The following is a 20,985-nucleotide window of genomic DNA, read 5'->3' as shown; positions in this document are numbered from 1 at the left end:
CTTGGCATTGAAATTCCTTTTCTTTTTTTTTAAGCTTATTTTACAAAAGCAAACAAAACCCAAACTGACCCATCTTTCTCTTCTACATCTCTGCCACTGTAGTCAAAGAATATGTCTGAATCTTCAGCCAAAGCTCGCTCAATTACACGTATTGTCCGGTCAAAAAATATCAGGAATTCTTCTGAATGGAGAACTTGCTGTTTTTCTTCTTCTGTCAGTTCTCTGGGAGGAGCTTGGAAAACGAAAAGATGTAGTTAAGAGTATGACATTTCACTCCTTTCCAAATGAATCAACATCTTCAGTGAGTTTCTTTAGACAGGAAAGCTTGCTGTAGTACTGTCAAGACAAAAATTAAAGCTTTACTCTTAAAATCATGACTAAGAATTTTTTCAGTATGTTTAAACATAGTCCTGTATGTTCCCAGAATGTAGCATTTACACAGAAGAGATCCTATATCTCACGTATTTATTATTCTGAAATGGAAAATACTTAAAGCCCCAGATTAAATAAACGCAGCGTTCCTATTTCAGGAAATCTCTGCCTGACGTTTAGGCAATACCTAACTTGAAAAAGCAGAACACTTATATAACAGGGGACCTGTCAGAGGAGCCAAAGATAAAATAATCTTCTCAATTTATACTACACTTCTTTGTATTAAAAGGGCTCTCATAATCTCTCCCTTCACTTCTTCCAGTTTCTTCTTGGTGTCACTGATAAATTCTGTCCTCGCTTTAGAGCTTTTGTAAGGCAATGAAGTAAATAACTGAAGATATTCTCTAAGGCAGCAAAATCTAAAGCGACTGACCAAACCCCATTTTCTTCCAGGCAGATTTATTCCTTGCAAAGCAATCCTAAGAACCAGAGCAACCAGTGTCACCGAGCCTTGGCCAGAGCTGCCCCGGAGGGGTGGGAGCTGCCTCAGGCTGCAGGCCAGGGAAGCTCACATCCCTGTGCACCGGGCAGGATGAAGTTGCTCCTTTACACATACACAGAGAGGTATGTGTGAAATTCCAAAGGGGTATTGCCAGTATGACCCTTCATCTGAAAAAATTCAGGATGCACCAATTTCACCTCTCCATCAGTTTTATGACCTGGTGGTAAATTACAACTAAAACGTGAGCAACTATGGGAAGGTAAGTTGGGATGCTGCTCTATACTGCAAAACTGTTCTCAATTACACTAGCAGGGTCATACTGATAAGGTAGCAAAGTTGTGTATCAATTATGCCTTTGCCTACCTGTGATTTTAAACAATCATTTTAGCTGTATTTCAGAAACATTTCGATTTCAAAAAATGCCATGAGTATCTCTGCAGTTACACCAAGCCAACCTTGCAGCTGTGTCACATTTCCAGCCTGAAGAGCTCTGTTGGCATCATAAGAATTATGCTAACAGGGAACGCTGTTCCAAATTCATAATTAGGTACACAAACATCACTCAGTAAACAGACAGATTTATTGCAAAATTACAGAGACTTGTACTTAGAGTTTAACTGGTGACCAAAGGTCTCCCGCATTTGGCCTCGCACTACAGATTTGAGGTGTTTACTTTTGAAAGTGACCTTGCAGTCTCCCTAGGCCATACTGGGTTAAAATACCAGCAGCCAAAAAGGATAATTCAGCACAGTGCCTCAGAGGACACCCAGCATACATTAAAGTTTAACTCCAAGCCCTGCTGTATCTTAACGTTTAATTAAATGCAGGGTGACACAGCTCAGAGCTGCACTTCGAAATTATTTCCCAGTTGCTGTGCTGTGCTGCACAGCTACCTCCAGGTGTCGGAGAGATGTAGACCTTGCTTGCCATCCCATTTCCCCGCGGCTCACACTAGGTTTTTGCGCTGACAGCTGCCTGAAGAGGCAGGAACTGGCTACAACTCCCCTGCCAGCTCCAGGGACAAGGACGGATTCAAAGGAGCAACTACAGGCAGGAGCACTGGCACAGTAAAGCAGTTCTGCAGTACTCAGCTCCCCCAGTTTTCAGGGTATTTGCTTTTAGAGCACTCCCTGTGGTTGGGACAGGCTGTTATCACCACATTTAGGTTTGCCTAACCTGGTCAAAGCTTTCGCTCTAATAGACAAAATCTCTGCACTTCATCCAGTCTAAACAGAGAGGGTAGGAAAAATGCGAAAGGTAGAGGAGCAATTTGGCCCTCAGGAGACAAAGCAGCTTGGAAGTTAGAAACTTTAGCCTCTGACGATCTCCTATGGCTATGGCCTTCTGCCTCCTGCCACCAGGTTAGGGGGCCCCGTGGAGCCCCACACATCCAGAGAAAATCTCCGTCCCCCTGCGTGGTCCTCCTGAGTAGCAGAGCAACAATTACCAAGGCGGGAGCACAATTTGCCTCTAAGTGCTTTAGACAGAAGCAATAAATGTGAAAAAAAGAAAAGAAAAAAAAAAAAAAGAATGACTAGCAAAAAAGTACAGGTTGACCTATTGCAGAATCCACTACTGAATAGGAATTGGCACTGAGGGAACTCATCTGGCAAGGAAGGCTGTAATGAGGCAATATCCCACTGTCACCACTAAAGCATCACTTTCCGAGAATCAAAGACAACAAGCATGACAATGCAGCAAAATGGCATAAAAGGGGAGCAAATAACTGCAACTGGAAAACTCACTTTAAACTGCTCCAAATGCTAAAAAGTATTCGCTAAATCAAATCCTCTCTACAGCCTGGAAATATAAATTTATTACTCGGTCATTTGCCCACTTGGATTGGCAAAGAAAATACAACCAAAAATCAATAGAAAGGGGAAAGGCAAAAAAATAAACAGCTTGGGAGCCGTGGAGTGTTCACAAGCAATGGAGACACAAATGATTGCAGTTCTACCTCAGCAAAATCTCCCTAGCAGTTAGCAATGATCTGTGGGAGGCCAGCAGCCTATTAAACCCTCTTCGGCATCAGAAACACCTTGGCTAAAGTTTGTAGGGCATAAATCAGCTTACCTCATTCATCTGACTGACACACCAGATGCCCCCTGGCGATATTAAGCTTCATATTTTAACCTTATTTTCTTCTTTCATTCGTCTGCCTCTGAAGTTTTATTTGAGACAATCTCTTACAAGAATGTTAACATCATTACTTTTTCCAGTGTAAAACATTTCTGGAACTACTGCAAATACATGGAGTATAAGTAAAAGAAAAAAAAAAAAGACAAGCTTGTTCTTTCAAATATGAAGATTTTCTAACCATTTATCTTGCAGAGCCACTTCCATTTTCCCCTTGTTCCTTTTTCCTGACTGTCCAGTACCTTGAATAAAATAAAAGAATCCATGTAATTTTCTGCAATTTCTCTTCCTATCTAGAGGCTTACAGTTACTTTGATCTCAGCTTTCAAGAGACACAGACTCTCTTCAAGGAAAACTACGAGAAATGTAAGTAGCTGATCAAAGTATTTTTTGTTTTGTTTTGTCACAGAGACCTATGTGATGTGACAATATCTCCAGAAATTCTAGGTAAGAACACAGCAATTGCCTTCAAATATCTGCTCTACCTAAAGTAAAAACCAAACAAACCACATCTAACCCTCCACGTCTAGCAAAGCCTGGTGTGATGCTTAGCTTACAGTCCCGTAAGTTACGTGCTTATTGCCTGAAGTGCAATGAGAGCTCCCAAAAAGGAAGCCCCATACTTTACTCTCGTTTATGTTCAGCAGCTTTTTAATAAAGCTACCGTGCCCGTGCTCTGCTTCCTGGCTGGAGGAGCTGGACCGGTCCGTGGCACTGCGCAGCTCGCTGCAAGAGATCCTGTGCTGCAGCCCACATGGGACCTCCGAGCTCTGCTGGACCCCAACAATGCCACCAGGCATCCCACCTGGCCATGGAGCTGCTGCGGTTTAGCCACGAGCAGGGTGCTGCCCCGCTGCCTCTGGAGCTCCCAGGTCACTCACATGTATTGAAGGAGCCCTGTACTCATTTTAATGTATAATATTGTACAAAATACGATGGAATTTACATTTAAAATAAAAACACTGTAAAGTTATATGTGCACAGAGGATGCTGCTGGGGAAGGAAATGTAAGGTACGTCCATAACAGGAGATATTGCATACTTGTGCATGAACAAAAAGGCCTAGAATATGTAACAAAGATCAAACATGACATGAGAACAGCAGATTTATTCAACATTTGAGGGAAAAAAGAAGAAAAAAAGATATAAAAGCATTTCCTTGGATCGCTAGGAGCTAGGCTAAAAAAAATGCTCCAGTCTTGTTCTTATCTGACAGAAGCAGGACTGTAGTAAATACAATGTAAATAGTTGTGATAGGAGTGCTGGATCAAATTCACAAATATTTAAAAAACCAGGATTTGAGTCTTCTCCCTAGGGAACCGAAAGGATATTTAAAAAACAGAGAAAGACCCTCATTTAAGTAAGTACAATAGAATGGAAAAATATTCTCTTGCAGCCTAAGCAATTGTAAAAACCTGACAAAATATGTGAAGTGCATTGAAGACAAAAAAAGAAAAAAAAAAGAACAGAAAGAGTAAGTGAATGAAAGAAAGGGTGAACTAATAAAAACAGTAAAGCAGGAAGCAGCCTTGTTATGAGCACAGAGATATAATGAGAGACAGAAGGAGATTAGTGAAAACCCTTTTAAGAGCTGCATTATTTCTTTTAGTGTGTATTTAAATCCACGTAAACTTCAGATGTGCTGACTACTGAGCACGGCAGAAATGCACAGCGTGAGAACCGCAAGGTGCTAATCGGCTCTCAGCAGCTTTTAGTCCCTGTCTCCCTGTGATCCTCCTGTTTTTCTTGTGCTTCTCACTTTCATGTCAGGCTTGATATATGCCATGTCCTAGTTTGATACATGCCATGTCCTGGTTGTGTTAGGTTTACAACACAAGTCCCTGCGTGGCACAATTTCTGAATGTATAAAGGGAGATTTCAAGGCATATTTAGGAGTTTTTCAATGCTGGAAAAGCAGAGGCTGGAGCCTTGAATTCAGAGCTTTGCCAGGCAGGGCTCCTACCACTGAATGAGCTTCTCTAGGGTCCGTGTGTTCTGAGCACCATCCCCTGAGCATGTCTGAGCTGAGCTACCAGCACGGATGGGCACTCCTGACCTAGCTGTGGCATTGACAGCAGCGAAACCGTGGCATTGCAGTCTTACAAACCCCAGCAAGACTTCAGGGGCAAAACCAGCCACCTGCCTTGTTTCTCCCTTACTGATGCTTGCGAGATCGCAGCCATCTCCCCCACCTGCAGCATGGCCACACAAACCCCGTGCACACGTCCAGGGAGGGCACGGCGGGCCTTTGAAGCGGCGGATCCCAGCCTCCCCCATCACAAGCGAGTTTCTGTGGATATATCTACGGCTTCAGATAACTGCAGGCTGAGACCCACTTTCAAGACCCAGCCCGTCCCGCTGTTCATGTGGTTTCTACTGACACAAAGAGGCGCCTAAGGTGGAGCTCCAGAGCTCTCTGGCGGTGGAAAGCCCCATCCCACCCGATGCCATGATTCGGGACCAGTCTCTTGTTTACGTGGTCAGGAGCTGCTGGGAACGGGCAGGGCCCAGCCCGGTTCACCAGCAGGTATCCCACACTTGGCTCTTCCCAGCACAGCGGGAAGACCGTGAGCCTGAGACATGGGTGACAGCGGGCCGCCACTGGGAAGAAACGCGAAGGGGGACCAAGTTTTCAGCAGCTGGCCTGCCAGGCCTTCACCTCCTGCTCCAGAAACACTCTGCAGGGCTTGCTGCCCCTGTGCCTGCAGGGTGGCAAAGTGCTGCCCCATGGGATCGTGCCAGGCAGGCTGCCCCATTGCAGGAGCACTGTGTGCCTCGTGGTGACACTGGGACAAGGCCAGCACCAGGCCATGCCCTACCAGCGGCCGCGCGATCCCTCCCAGCCCAGCAGAGCAGTGCCGGGGCACACAGGGGGAAGACGAGGAAATTAAGCGTGCAATAAACGTCTGTAGAATTAAATGGGACTACCTATAAACCACAGAGAGGGAAAAAAAATCACATTTCCTCTTAAAATACCATTATAAAAATAGAGGACTCCTGTCCTGTTGGCTTGGGAAGAGAGAGAGGGAACGATCTTTGTTTTTCATCCTGACCTATTTTTGAGTTATTTTCATGAAAGAATTGTCTGCCTCTCTCTCCCAACACTTCTCCCTCCCATGGTTGTTTTTTTTTTCTTTTTTTTTTTTCTTTTTACACTCCTATAACTCAAAAAAGGCCATGCTGATTTTTTTTAATCTGTTAAAAATGTGCTCCCTGAGCTGAAACCAAATTTCAGCCCAGAGCAAATTTTTACGGCTGGGTTATAAATCCCTGAAAAACAGGATTCATAATGGAAGTGCTGACACAGCCTTAACTACTATATAGCAGTGTGAATGGCGCCACTATAATATCTATTAGAGATTCTTTAAAAAGTTTGCAAAATATTGTCTTGCCTTGCAGAGAAAAAGAAGCCAGAGTACTTAATGCCAACATAAACATGCTTTTAACCCATTATGTGCTAATTTGCAGAAAAGCTATTAATTCTGAGTAGGCACACAGAGTGCAGGACCGACAGGAAATGTTCTTCTAAACTCCTGTTTGACTTGTAACATGGTTTTAATCACTTCCATGAAACACAAACGATGGCTTCAAACTCTGAATGTTGCTCAGAACATGAGAAGGGTGATTACAACAGAGAGGAAAACAGGATTTTATTGGTGAAAGGGCTGAAGCCAACAGGGAGAGAGCTACACTAAACGCTAAAAATGGGACTCCGATCACTGTCAATTTGGGGACAATTGCTTCATTTGATTCACAGCATTTAATACTAGTCATCAGCATGCCACTATTTAATCTCTGTCATGACATGTACTGCAGGTCAAGTTCACTTTCTATCAGTGAATGAACATCCTTTCTTCTTCTTTGAACCCAGTCAAGTGTTAGCACCTCACAAAGCCGGTTCTGCTCAAACAAGCTGTGCCTTGCTTTTGCTTTCTGCAGTTTGTGTGTCAGGGACTAGTGCTAAACTAACCCTGTTCAGCTACTGTTCCTGTGGTCTGCCAGGCAGGGAAGGAAAGCACTTCCTCTAGACTAAAACACAGCGAAGAAATAGAAGATGTTGGAGACGGTGCTTGGTCAGCAAAATATGTAAAACATTCACTTGAAAGCCCATGAAAAAGGAAAACAAAGCAGTAATGCATTTAGCTTTTTTCTTCTTTTCTTCCTACAGGAGTTTGTGCTTTCTCCCCAGCTATAAGCACTAGCATTACTTTTATGTGGCAATAAATGGGGATGGGATCAACTATTAGCTGAATACTACAGGGACATGAGCAACTCAGGACAGTGTGTAAGTGCAGAGGTATCAGCATTTATAGCTTCCTGTTGTTATTAAGAAAAGAGGTACTGTGCTAGGCCAGTGACTGCTAGAACCCATATATAAACTGCCCCCACTGTTTTGGAAGGAAAACTAATTTTTGGAAAAAGTAAGATTTTCTGCGCTGCCATGTCACTCGCTCATGTCTTCAGCTCTGCAATCTTCTCAGGCATCTTCTGTGATGCCTGTTCCTGCTGTCCCCATTGCTCCCTTCTGCCCGCAGCAGCGGTGACTGAGAGCAGTGGGTGCAGCAGCAGGATGAAGGAGTGAGCTCTCCACTCTGCATTTCTGTGAGACACAAATGAGCAATGAGCACTGCAGGGTTTAGGCATGGGTGATTTCCATGATGCTTTTAAAAGGGAAGAAAGATCAATTTATAATCAAAACAGTATGGCTAGTACTGTAACTCACATCAGCGTGTGAGGACAGTGAAATGTGGTCACTATACACCAGACTCCGATTTCTCTGACACCGACGTAAATCATGACAGACTCCCCTGGATGAGAAAGAAGTATCCACTGCTTATTCACAAACAATGATTTCATGGGCTTCTCTGTAAACCAACTCTATATTTTTGCCATACTGAGACTATCTTGTGAAAAACAAAGCCAAGGTCACAGAATCATCCTGAAAATGCTCACCATAGCAAGAAGTGATTTAGGCCCTACCTGAGCAAGTAAGTTATCTTTCAAGAGGGTAAGCAGCATAGTGAAAAATCCTGGCAATAAAAAGCTAAGAAATGTTGGACAAGAAACTCATCTGCTCTCACACTGAATTTGCTGATATTTTTTGCTGATGTTATTATTTGCTGATAAAAGGTGTTGACCATGTAAAGTGATGCTGCCAATACTCCAGTAAATTCCCAAATGAGGAAGACCAAACTTTACATCCCTCTTCTAATTAGGAAAGATAGAATGGATCCAAGAGAAGCAAATGAGAGACACCCAGAACATCTAGTGTGTCCAGTGCTGGCATGCACCACTTTGACACAAGCCTGTACCAGAAAGAAGCTGTAACCTGAATTTCTGTCCCTTGTAACAATGGAGACTGTCTCAGTCCAAAGATATAGAAAAGATGGAACTGCATAGCTTCCATTTTGACCTTAAGTTCCCTGGAGCAGCTCCCACAAAAAAAGCTTTGATTGTGATAGTCTACATTTCCCAGTTAAATGGTTTTCTTCTGGCAGATTCCTGGCCCCCACTAGGTGTAATTTTGCCCCTCTCGAGTGGACAGACAGTTACAGGCTCTAAGTGAGTACCTCTGAAGGTCAACCAAGTCTGTGGAGCTGCTGGAATGCCCGGAATTCACATTTTAAATCTTTCACTTAAGTAGGCTATTTAAACCAGAGGACATGTAAGCACCTGTCCTGGAATCCAGGAATCTCTATTTTGGATCTGAAATTATGAGGACGAGTTGCTTCCTCTAAACAGCTGAGGTCTTGTGCTGGGTCAGTGGGATACAATTTTTTGCTTTTATGCCATTTGTGTGGTTCTGAATCAACAGAACTTGTGACCATTTCAATTTTGCAGTGTTCTCTATAATGGACACTACCTATGAGAATAACTATTTGTAGGATCGAGTCCTTTAATGTTGTAACAATTCTTTTTGTTTATTCAAGTACCTTCTTTCACTTCCTGCTTCTGGTCTTGATTTTCTGTCTCCAAGTCATCCTGTGCTTTTGGCTCCACCATCTCTTCATCATCTTCATCCTCTAGAAAAAGGAAGACAAGGAACTGTGAGATTCTCCTGTTTAAGGTAAAAGGGAAACAATGTATGTTCTTTACAATTATAATCAGTTAGCAAACACAGCTAAAGCACAGTAAATGAACATACCTACTTTATACTCAAAGTGCCCCCCTCAGAAATATTCCCCAAGACTGCAAGATAATCTGCTAACACAAGGCACCTGCCCCTTGTGCTCCCTGTGGCAACTTCCCATCTCAGATGTCATCTGAATATCTCCTTGACCTCAGAGATGACTTCTTGGATGGCATAAGAACAGATGCAAACACGTTTCAGCCTGGCAGCTATTCCACAGTCGGGACACCTGTTATCCAGACACCTCATTTCCAATTCAATTCTCACCAGAATAATTTGTCTTTTGACCTACAGGAAGGGGTTAAATAGAAATCTGACCTTAGGTCAGATGCCACTAGCAAGCAAACAGGCATGGTACAGTTCTGAAAAGTCATCAGTGGCAACCGGGGGAACACAGCAACCAAAAGCAGCATTTGGAGCCTAAGAACCATTCTTGCATTAATATGAATTTAATGAACACTAAAATTTGACACATGTCAGTTACCACTGCCAGATGTTTTAATGACCTTTCCTGACCTATGCAAATGCCTCTCTCCCTTTGCCTTTCTCCCCACATTCACATGTTGTCATTTTGTTCAGAAGGGCAAACTATTCATTCCTTTCTTTCCGTCTGTTTGAAGTTACAAGGGTTCTGATTGTCCAGACCAAAACATAACGCAGTAGAGCTGGAAAGACAGAGCGATGAACCAAAATATCTCAGAATCTAGCTAAATCTCCTTACTTGTTCCCGGCTAGAGCAACGAGATTCATTCTCCAGAGCCCACAGCCTGCACTTGACCCATTCACACTCATGAGAGGGGAGAAATGCACAGTCTTCTAGGTTCAGTGAGCTATTAAGACTGAAAATAGAGGTGATCCCGAAAGAGGGAGTTACAGTAATTAACAATTAGGATAAATAAGCCTATGGGCTATGCAGGGACTATTTTGGAATGGTTGTGGAGCAAAGACGTAGCATCACAGCACAGCAAGCACATGGTGCCCAGGGTGGGTCTGCCACACGAGGGAATGATGTTCTCCCGGCCTGGGGCACTCAGCCATCAGCAAAACTTCTGTGGGTCCTCTGGGGCTCCCTGAGCAATCTGCCTGTCACCATATGGTTCCTCGGGACATGGCACTTCTCCAGGCACGCTGACTGCTCTAACACCACCCCATTAACAGTAGGCCTGGGAGCAGGGAGGGGGCAACGTGTCATGCTCCTCAAGCTGCTTGGCTACTGGCACCTTCTGCGAAGGCTGGCTATGATCGGTCCCAGCTTCTTGGGGGGATGCTGGTGCTGACAGGTTGCATTCAGCCAACAGCAACACACAGCTGCATTTTGTTTTCAATAACCTAATAGGCACCATACTATTCCCACCGCTTTGCCTACCCCAGGACTCCTCCCAGAAGCCCACAGAGCACTGGTTGCTAGCTGACATCTCAGCTGCAAAGCATGGCTTAGCCACAAAGCTAAGGAAGTGTCTCAGCGCGGACAGTGTGCTCTTCCCTCTTGGGAAAACGACGAAATCTTGGCATAAGATATGCCATCACTCCCCTGCTGCTAGTGAGGAAAAGAGGGAAAGCTCAGAAAAGGGGGAAAGGCACGATATGCACTCACTTTGATGCCTCACTTGGCAATCACGTTTCCCTAGGTACCCTATATATTCACTGAAAGAGCTTTCAGACAGCAAGCCGGGGCATTTCAGTTTGGCAGAGTACACACATTGCTCTGTCCACTGGCTGAAAGGCAGGCAGCATCCGACACGGTCAGCAGAGAGTGAGAGAAGCTGCCTGGTGTGTACACAGGGGAGGGGTAAAAAAGGTCCCTCTGCCCTCAGCCTGTGGCACTAGCGGGGACGGGGATGCAGAAAGGAGACGGACACTCCCCAAGAGCAGATGAGACGTGTGAGAAGAAAGAGGAGTGACCGGCAGGGTAGGCAGGGAATACTCTGCTAACCTCAGATATGCATGCACCCGCAGATAGGATCGCAACGGTGTACAGATATATGCACACAGACACACTTCTGGTAGGTGCCTAATGAAGCCAACTCCCACAAGAGTTTTGTGAGTCTCGCCTTACAAGTTTTCATTCCCTCGAGCACCAGCTCTTGGAGCCAGCGGTTTATGTACGGATTTCAGCTTCCATTTTTAACCTGTTTCCAACCTGTCTGCTTGCACAGGGAAGTTTCAAAAGGTGAATGGTTTAGGAAAACTCGCAGAAAGCAAACAAAAAAAAAATATTTAACTGAAAATACTGTGATTTTTTTAAAGCAGCATATTATGCTTGTCAATGCCTGACTCGTAATTTGCTAAGGCACAAGGATAACATTGCAAATGTAAAACTTTAGATTTAGTATAAGGTATTCAGAATGAAATGAAGCAAATTTATCACTGTTCCCTACAAGTCCTTGATCCCCCTGGTTTGGGGAGGCAACTTGATTGCCAGTTCCTGCCTCTAAAGCAGAGAAGCACTGAATGGCTGTGGCGCAGCTGGAGCAGGGGGCTGTACTGATACTTCAGCACCTATTAAGGTAGATCTTCTTTACCTCCCTTCTTTCCCCTTCTGGGAACAATCAAAACCAAGTTTCCCGAGATTTTTCTAGATCTAATTGCAGCAGGAAAAATAACTAAAGGTTATTATAACACATGCCATGCCGTTTTTTCCAAGAGCACACACACCAATATATTAGTTTTACCAGAAAGGCAGTGCAAGAGCTTGTAGCAGGTTTGATACAGTTCAGATGTCCTCATGTATTTACAGAGAAACGTATACACACACAAAGAAAAATTCAGCAAAAAGAATGATATGGTCATGAGCCAAATGCTAAAATGTTAGCAAATGCCAGAATTTGGATTGCCTGGGCACGATTACCTCCCTCCCCTCCGCACGTGGAGGCATGATGACCTCACTCTGGAATTTCCTCCCTCTTGAGTGCTTGGCCTCATTTTCTGGGTGCTCAACAAGAGACACGTGGGGCCTGAAATGCAGAAGTACTGAGAGCTGAAGTCAACTGGGCCTGTGCTTTCAGTGGAGAGCGCTATGGAAACGCTGCGCATCGAAAGCTCCCAGATCTCTCGCATGCAGCTTTGACTACTTGTTGTTGTTTGGACGTTTTTGTCCTTTCTTTCCCTGTGCTTCAGTGCACCAGGGAAACAAAAGCTTGGAAGGCGATCAATATTTTCTGTGTTCGGTGTGATGCTTTGAAATGAGATCCGAGGTCAGAAAAACCAGAAGGGTTAAAAAGTTGACTCCCCATTAACTGGCTGATAAAAGAATCTGTTAAGGAACAAAAAACCCACATGATATCATGTAATTAAAACTGTATCATCATACATATTCTAAATGGCTAATTAAGGATGCCCAGGAAACCTGTATTCTGGAATATCCAATGTAGCTTGGCTTTACAACATGAATGTTTATTTGCCATAGTTTTATTTTGGATATCACACAGTATTTAATGTTGATGCATACACACTTGTAGATGTTCATAGTACATACATTTGCCACTGCGCATAAAGATGGTTATGCACATGTACATTTGACTGTGCGTAGACTATAGAATACTGTGAAATGCTTTGGCATTCATTTTCCTGTGATTTACTTCAATGAGAAAAAGATAACATTAATTGTATGTTTACTGGAGAGTCTGTAAGTGTCTACATGGCTAGTTGTTTCCACATATGCCTGTTCGGATAGGATATGCCATAGCAGAAATTATGCAGGGAGGTGAAGACAGCTCTGCAGCTCCTGAACATAAATCGCCTTTCCCTGTTTAAGAGCATTTCCGACAATGGGAAGTTTAGAGAAATAACTTTTCAGCTGATTACATAGCAGTAGGAGTCTCCTAGTCACATTTGGCAAACACAGACTCACGCTAACACCAGGAGTGTTACACCCTGCTCAGACGATCTAAATCAGAACCCAAATGTCTATTAAAGGAACCACATGAAAAAGAGCTAGTAATGAAGTGTATGGCCGCTGTGTAACACTTCTTTGTAGATCTCGAAGGACTTTGCAAGGAGGCCAGTTTTATTTTCCCATTTACCACGCAGAAGCTGACGCATAGCCCCACTCACTGGAGATCACTCAGCAGACCAGCAGCTAGGTGAAGAGTGAGGGTTGACTTCAGTTTCAGCCTAGAGTCCTGCCCACTAAGGCCACCCTGCCTTTCACTGTAAATAAACCATTTCTTGATGGAAATGATCGTTAAACGCATATGTGAAACAAGATGTTTGTCTGCTGAAGCTGGCGGAGCCGTATGTGGGATTAATGCAGACTGACAGAGCTGGACCAAGTACCGTTTCTTCCTAACTCAGAGACTGATGACTCTCTGGGCTCTAGGAGGTGGCCAATTAGTCCAAACAGTGCTTTGTTTAACATGATGAAATAAAAGCAGAGCAATTGTTCTCAGCTTCTATTTAGCTTTGAACATTCCTGCTTCTGTTCCAGACCAGAAGGTGGTCTCACGTGTCTAAAAACTTGCCTTTTTTTTCCAACTATAGAAACGGCTCTAATGAAAAAGTATGACCACTCCCTCCAAACCTGTTTTTGTTTAATCTGCATGTAAACTACTTATTTTCAAATGTTGCCCAACTGCTAGCTCCAATGAGCCTGGCCTTTGCTTTGGGCTCTGCAAGAATGGATCACCATTTTGAAATCCCAGTAAATGGAGGGGGAAGCCCTGCAAACATGTGGCTAATCTGCTGGCACCTGCAGCGGAAAAGCCCAGATGTGCTGAATTGGACCAAATACTCACAAAGAACACAGATGATTTTAGGAAGACAGACCCCGTATAAAAATACTGGGCACATTCAGGACAAACTAGAATACAATAACTACATCTGAGAGGACTTCACATGACATTGGCTTCGGGGATTAATTCTTGAGATGAATACTGTTTTGCTTGGGTGAACATTTTATCTTTGTTGGTTGTCTGAGTTTTGGATTACCAGTTTTAGGCAGTTAGCACTGGTACTGCTCAAATAGCTTACTAAACAGCCTTTTTTTTTTTTCCTTGAGGATTTATGTAATTATAGGCGTCTGCTCTATTAATATATGTACCACCAGTTAAACGTCAGGCAGCATGCTGTGCATTCTTCTTGGGTGGAGGATTTACACCTCCTCAGATGTGCACCTCTAAGACTAGCCTAAAGTTGCAGCTTCTGTGCATTGTTTTGAGTATTGATGGCTATATCGAATTAGACTGACAGCTCTGTTTTTAATTTTGGGTAGGTACAAACAATACCTTTATTAAAGGCACATCTTTAAAATAGCAACTCAATTAGCATCACAATTATATATTTTATTGTCTAAGTCATGGATATATGAGAAGTCAGCAGGTTGTTTTATGGGGTTTTATATCGGCATTGAAATTCCCTTAGTGCATGTGAACATTCAGCTATGCATATGAAATTCAATAAAATCAAGTGTCTTCACAAGAAGCAGACTTGATTTTAAAACTGTTAAATACCAGAAACTGTTGCATCACTTTTATATTTACAGCTGTTCAGATTAATTTTGTTGTTTCAGATATGAAAGAATTACAAACTAAGCGAAGACAAATGCATCATGTTTATATTGACATAAGCCTGGATCAAACAATTCAGATATTGTTGGCATTATCTTGATAAAAAGTTAAAACACTATCTTTCCTTATTGAATACATTTTTTCCATCACTAGCAAAATATGCAACAAGCAAGGAAACATACTTTTTAAAATAGGACTGCTTGACATTTCACATTTTTGAAAATCTATGATTTGCAATCTGGCTGAATGGCCTATTTTTCATATAATGTAATTTTTTGAAACATGTCCAATTTTTCACTTTCATCTTTTGACTGCCCTTTGAAGCAAGAAGAGAATTAATTCATCAGTGGATTTTGTTTGCAGAGTGGGATGTGAGACTGGACGTACACTGGGCACATGTTAGTCATACCAGATGGAAATATTCTTGCATGCAGGCTCTTCTTGGCAATAGACAGCTGCCTCCTAAAATATATTTCAGCTAGCCAAGGCAGGGAAGATTACTTACTGCTGAATACTGAAAAAAACAGAGGTGAACAGATCTTAGCCTAAGCTCTGTGCAATAGGCAACAAAATTTCAGATTAGAATTTCATGTGAGTCTGAGCTTGCAAGCATATTTGCATGCAAAAATTATATGCATACAAGGTATCTCTGCCCAATTCCCAGAAAGAAACTTAACTGCATAAAAGGAACATTAAAAGCTCCATGTTATTCTTCTAAAGTTCCCCATCTCTGATACGACACATTCCCAACACATCATCTTGTCCTTGTTCATGGACACGACAGAGTTCATGGACAGAGAGTCATGCTTTCTAATAGCATTAATATTTGCCATATAAAAAGAAAACATTAGGAAAAGAAAGAGCAAAAGTGGATGAATGAATGTCTGGAACTCCTGTATGGTCATGGCACCTAAAGGACTTGAGCAGAAACATGTGAGACTCTTCCTCCACTTTCCATTTACACTGTTTTAAATTGACCAGAATAAATGGTCTGTCTGTATCTTTTTTGACTGCAATTCTGCAAGAGCAAGAATAAATCACAGCACTACAAAAAACAGACTGGTTGGCATCTTCAAACTCTCTCGATTTTTTTATTTTATCTCGAAGTGCTGTGTTACTTTTTTGTAACACAAAAAGAGAGGCTACACATACAGACGAAATACAAGCTGTATGACTCACGTTACTTTTAACAGACTGAAGTATATTGAATGAATCTTCTTGAAGAAAATATTGTATTAGAATTTAACCATGAAACAATATAGATAATGTTGGGCACTTGTATACCACTGTAATCCAGAAGATTGCAGGACGCTTTTCCCTGGAATTAATGCATTTAGCCTAACATTTTCCACAGTGAGCAGACTAGTCATAATATACCAGTTTTAAAAGTGCAGGTCTGAGAGACAAAACTGTTTTCTTGTTTCTTACAAAGTGAAATACTAGTTACATATCAGTCTACCACATCCCAAAAGAGTTTTCTGATCCCATCCCTTGTTCTGCAATGCAAATCTCTGGAAAGGTTTACCCATTATCCTATAAGGAGCAGGTGATACTGCTGGGCATTACAATCAGATCCCCAGAGTCCTCCTCTCAGGCTTCAGCCATCCCTGTACCAGCGCAATGAAGAAACTATGCATTTCACCCAGAAAACAAACACCATAGCCAGACTGACTGAGAGGAGTAATTTACTTCAGAAAATTTATTTTGCCTACAGCATAGGCCATGTCTGTATGGTTGCCACTTAAAAATTTGTCCTGAAATTTACTACACTTCCCTCTTAAAACACTTAAAGTACCCCATAAGCAATTTTTACTCAACATTTCTTTTTAAGGCTCTCCTTAACAATTACTGCGTTCAATTACTCCTGGTTGGGGGATTCTCAGGTCTCCTGGTATATGATTTCTCATAATCATCTCCTGATCTAGGGTTTCACCACTCAGCTCCAGTTCCTATGCCTCTTCCTGACTTGTGTTTGCAGTCAGATTTCTTTTTGGTACATTATGAAGACAGATCTTATTTTTCCATTTTGTGACAAATGATAGACTATCACAGCCAAATGGCAAGAGAATGTCACAGAAAAATTTCTTTTACTGTAGCATTTCACAAAGCTCCATATTAAACTATTCAAATCTCTTCACAGCCCTGATTGCAAACCTTTGCACACTGGTTCAAGTATTAAAATCAATGCTTCAGAATGTAATCATTGCTTTACTAATTAAAATGGAAAGCTGCCTGTGATTCTTCAGGGAAGCATTTCTCTAACCCAAGAAACTGATTTTCCAGTTACTTGGCCTGCACACAGTTTTCAGTTGTGGTGAGAGTCTCAGAATTCAAAGTGTCCCTTGTTTTTAGTTTCTGGTCGGTCTAGACCAGACATGGATTTTTCTCTCCTCTTTTGGACTGTTGCAACATCACACTGGTTGAAAGCATTTTTCAGTCCCCAGAGAACTAAACTGCAGAGAGCCCCACTGGAGTCATCATCTCTTCCAGCCGATTCCCTTTTCTCCTCTTCCTCCCTCCCCAAAGCTCATGTTCAATTCTATTGTGCTTGAAAATATTCCAGTTGGAAGATGTAGCACAAAAAGAAAAGTACAGAAGTTTCCTTTTCTTGGCCATGGTTGGGCCTTCAAATAAAAATGCCAACATGAAATAATGGTGGAACAGCAGAAGCCTTACAGCAGCATTTACAGACCGCTAGCTCAAAAACCAAACAGCATACATTTAAAATATGTTGCTGGAGTATAACTCCAATAGTGCTATCCGTGAGGAAAAAAGCCATCGAGACACTTCATTTGCGTGGAAGAAGAGGGGTTTGCTAAATCATGCAGGTTTCCACATCCTCTGAAACCTGTAGGAGGTTGTTCCCCACAGCGCTGCTGGAAGAAGTCGCGCCATGCCAGCAACGCGAAATGATTCCTGTCCTGGGAAAGGGCACCCAGACACGTGGCAGACTTTGTGGATTGGGCCTGCTCAAGTCATTTTCAAACCCTCAGATCATGTAATAGTGTTAAAGCACAAAAGCCCAAGTATGTTAATGAAAACCAGTCCCCACAACCTATGGCACTAGCAGCAATTGTAAAACAAAGCCGCTTTCATATTACACACACGCAGATGATGTATCTGGCATTTGCACGGTGCCTGATTCGGAGGTCAGTCCCAGACCGTTGCCTCAGCTGGGCACTAGGTACTTAAAACATTAACTACACTGCAGACCAAGCGAGGCCTGTGGGATTTTTACTGCTGACACACAGAGGCTAGGACTTCACAGACTCATTTACCCCAAGTGCTAATGACATTATACTCCACAGGCCACCTCTCCTATTTTCCATCATGCATCATGTTTGAGCAAGGTTATAAAATCTTGCCATTGTGGAATAAATTAATTCTCCACTTCCATATTGTGTCTCGGTCAGTTTCTTGGCTACACTAATAAATGTTAGGTCAAATTCTCCAGCTGACTCTCAGCTTAACTTCTCCTCTAAGCATCAATATGGGCTCTTTGGCTGGGAGGCCTTTAAGAGCTTCTCTCTTCTCTGTTTTTTGGACATGAGGTAACATTTTGGTCCAATACCCTGAAATTAGCTGTATGGCCATATAGTTTTTTGTATGACCATGGCTTACCTTTTAACTCCAACTTTTCCACCAATCTCTCTCACTTTCTCTGTTCTATAGCACTTTACAAATAAAAGTAAATGCTTAAAATGTAGCATCTACCTCTGTAACTGAGACATCTGAGAGCGCAGATCTCTGCATTTATACACAAACCTCAACAGAGAGAAATGGAGACAAGAATGCTGATGTATTACAAGGATAATTGGAAAAAATAACTATATTCATAAACAATTACCACAGCAAATATACAAAACCTCCCTCTCTTTGCCTCCCTGACACACACATGTATACACTTTGCTCAGCACTTTAAAAATAACTATTAGTCATGTGGCAAATGCATTTTACATGAGCAAAGGTTCATTTCACCATTTGTCTTTAAAAAGGCAGGCAAAAAGTCTTTTTATTATAAAATTAAACTACAGAAGAATGGCTGGGTCAGGGTGCTACGAGTGTGTGCTTATTACTTTTATAGGCACCAAGCAGACCCTGCTTAATTCAGTTTCCCACTGACGCCACTTCACCTTAGTCATCGGTGTTAGCCCTGATTTGCATCAGCCTATGTGAAAAAGGAATTCCCTCTGACAGTTTTGAACTTGCCATGTTTTAATTTCACCCCTTCTCTGCTACCACACTGGGAGTGCAGAGGTTACTCTTTTCTGATATCTCAGTTTCAGGGATACCAAGGCATGTTAGTGAGCAACACCTTTCGGTAGCAGGGAAACCAAGGTGCCCAAAGCCGCTCTTGAAACAGCTGCAGATGACGGAATAAAACGCTGGTCTCCTGGTTCCTGGCCAGATACTTCAGTTGCTGCCTGCCCCGGGCAGCTTTGGAGGCTGTTCAGCCTCCTTCAGTCAGACGAGCTGTCAAACCCCTCAGCCAGCTCCCCCCCTGCGGCCTGGTGGGCGCCCTGCTCCTGGCCCTGCTGCCCCTCGGCCCGCAGCCTGCCCCTGCCTCCTCTCCACAACCTTGCAGAGTGGCTCCAGCTGCTCCCGCCCCTCTTTCTGCTGGGGGCCATGCTTCAAAGGCTCCAATTCCCCCAGAGGAAGGCCTCTTCCTTCCTCTTGGCCCCTCTTCAGCCTCCCCGGCATCAACCTTCCCGAGGCAGGTATCAAAAATCCCCTACTTGAAATCAAGCAGTTGGTGCACTCAGAGAGCCATTCCCACCTGCAGATACCTGTTTGACACAGAAAATCCCTCTGAGTTGGATTCTCAGGTGAACACTTGAAGGTCTTTTGAGAACTTGGGTCTTGAGACCCTGATTTACAAAACATAAAAACCAGTCCCAATCCCAACAAGTCCCAGATTGCTAGGGTCAGAAAACCCACTGCAGCTCTGAGGACCAGGCATTTTCACAGCTTTTCTGTGTGGTGTTCAAGCTCATCAGAGCCGAGGAGCTTTGGACGATGCAAACAGGCAGACTGCATTCGGCACTTGGGATGCAAGACAAGATAAAACTGCACCACAACCAGGCACTGGCATTCACTTCCCTCTCTCCACTTTACAGTTCTGATTCACCATGAAAATAATTTCTGTGGCTACTTTCTATCTTTCCAATTTGGAAAATGGATGCTTTGAAGTGCCGTACAACAGGCTGCCTGTAAAGCAAAATCCTACCTTTTCTCCCCAAACAGTGCAAAGACAGCTTGCAGGAGGTCTCAGGTACAGATGAGGGCATCAAGTCAACAGAACCACATGAAAATGGGTATCAAATAATCTGGATCATGCTACCTCATAGTCTTTCACTTAGGAAGGCATCCCAGCGTAGACCTTTTTTTTTTTTTTTTTTTTTTTACAGAAAGAAAGATCTCACTGGATTCAGCTCCCACGTCCCTTCAGCTGTAACACAACTCAAAGCTGCAAAGTTTCCGTGTGTTAACTGGGGATGCCACAAGCCAGCCTGAAAAGAGGTTGTCATCGTGATCTGAGGAAACACAGTGTGCTTACATGCCAATGAATTCATGGCAAGCAAAGCATTTGGCACGTTGTATTTCATCAGTTGACTATTCTTTCTAGAGCTGATCAAGAAATCCAGCAATGCTGGAGCCATATTCTGTCAAAAAGACATAGTTGCATAAAACCTTAGTCTCCTGCAAAACATTGCCACATTCTTCACGGAAGGGGGGAGATTAAAAAATGAGCTGAAGAGACAGTCCTAGCAATATCAAAATGGCTTGTTTTAACCTTTTCTGAATGAAAATTTGGGGGCTTTCCATTAAAAAGCACTTCTCATTTTTGGTACTTCTGGTCTATTTTGAAACAGGAGATGAAGAAAATCAAAATGAAAAGATATATATTTTTTTTTTGTTAAGACATACATGCGTTACTGACCAGAGAGGAAAACAAGGAAAAAAATTACTTAGGTGGTCTTTCAATATATTGGAGTCCTCTTCCAAACTGGAACAAAGTTATATTTTGAAATCTCAAATTTCACCACACTGCATGAAGAAGGGATTCCCAACTCTAATTCTGTCACTGCCTAAGTGATGCAGTCTTAGCTGAGTGAGGATTTCTAAATCTGGTGTTAAAGCAACACAGAAGCAGCACAGTGTACATATTACTGTGATGAACAATGACAAGGTCTCTCCTCCTGTGATCTGAGATTCCCCCTCCTGTGACTTTAGGTTAATCATTTCCTTTAGATGGGACAAACTTGCAGTACTAAATGCCTGAAGGCAAAATTTACATCCTTGTCCTGAGAAGATGCTAACAGACACAGTTGACAAGTCTAC

At 42.8% G+C, this 20,985-nt stretch overlaps 1 protein-coding gene across 5 annotated transcripts in view; it reads right to left on the bottom strand.

The window, feature by feature from the left end:
- DYNC1I1 (dynein cytoplasmic 1 intermediate chain 1) overlaps window positions 1-20,985 on the bottom strand; it is a 192,821-nt gene that overhangs the window by 82,130 nt on the left and 89,706 nt on the right. For all 5 annotated transcript variants that reach the window (XM_035545340.2, XM_035545338.1, XM_035545343.2 and 2 more), the window contains exons 8-9: window positions 8,943-9,032; window positions 70-232 (exon numbers count right to left, since the gene is read on the bottom strand). In XM_035545340.2, the coding sequence (XP_035401233.1) occupies window positions 70-232; window positions 8,943-9,032 (253 nt within the window). The remainder of the gene's footprint in view (window positions 1-69; window positions 233-8,942; window positions 9,033-20,985) is intronic.

Source organism: Cygnus atratus, chromosome 2, assembly GCF_013377495.2.
Source record: "Cygnus atratus isolate AKBS03 ecotype Queensland, Australia chromosome 2, CAtr_DNAZoo_HiC_assembly, whole genome shotgun sequence".
Classification (NCBI taxonomy): Eukaryota; Metazoa; Chordata; class Aves; order Anseriformes; family Anatidae; genus Cygnus; species Cygnus atratus.
This window is presented reverse-complemented; position numbering and strand designations above follow the sequence as displayed.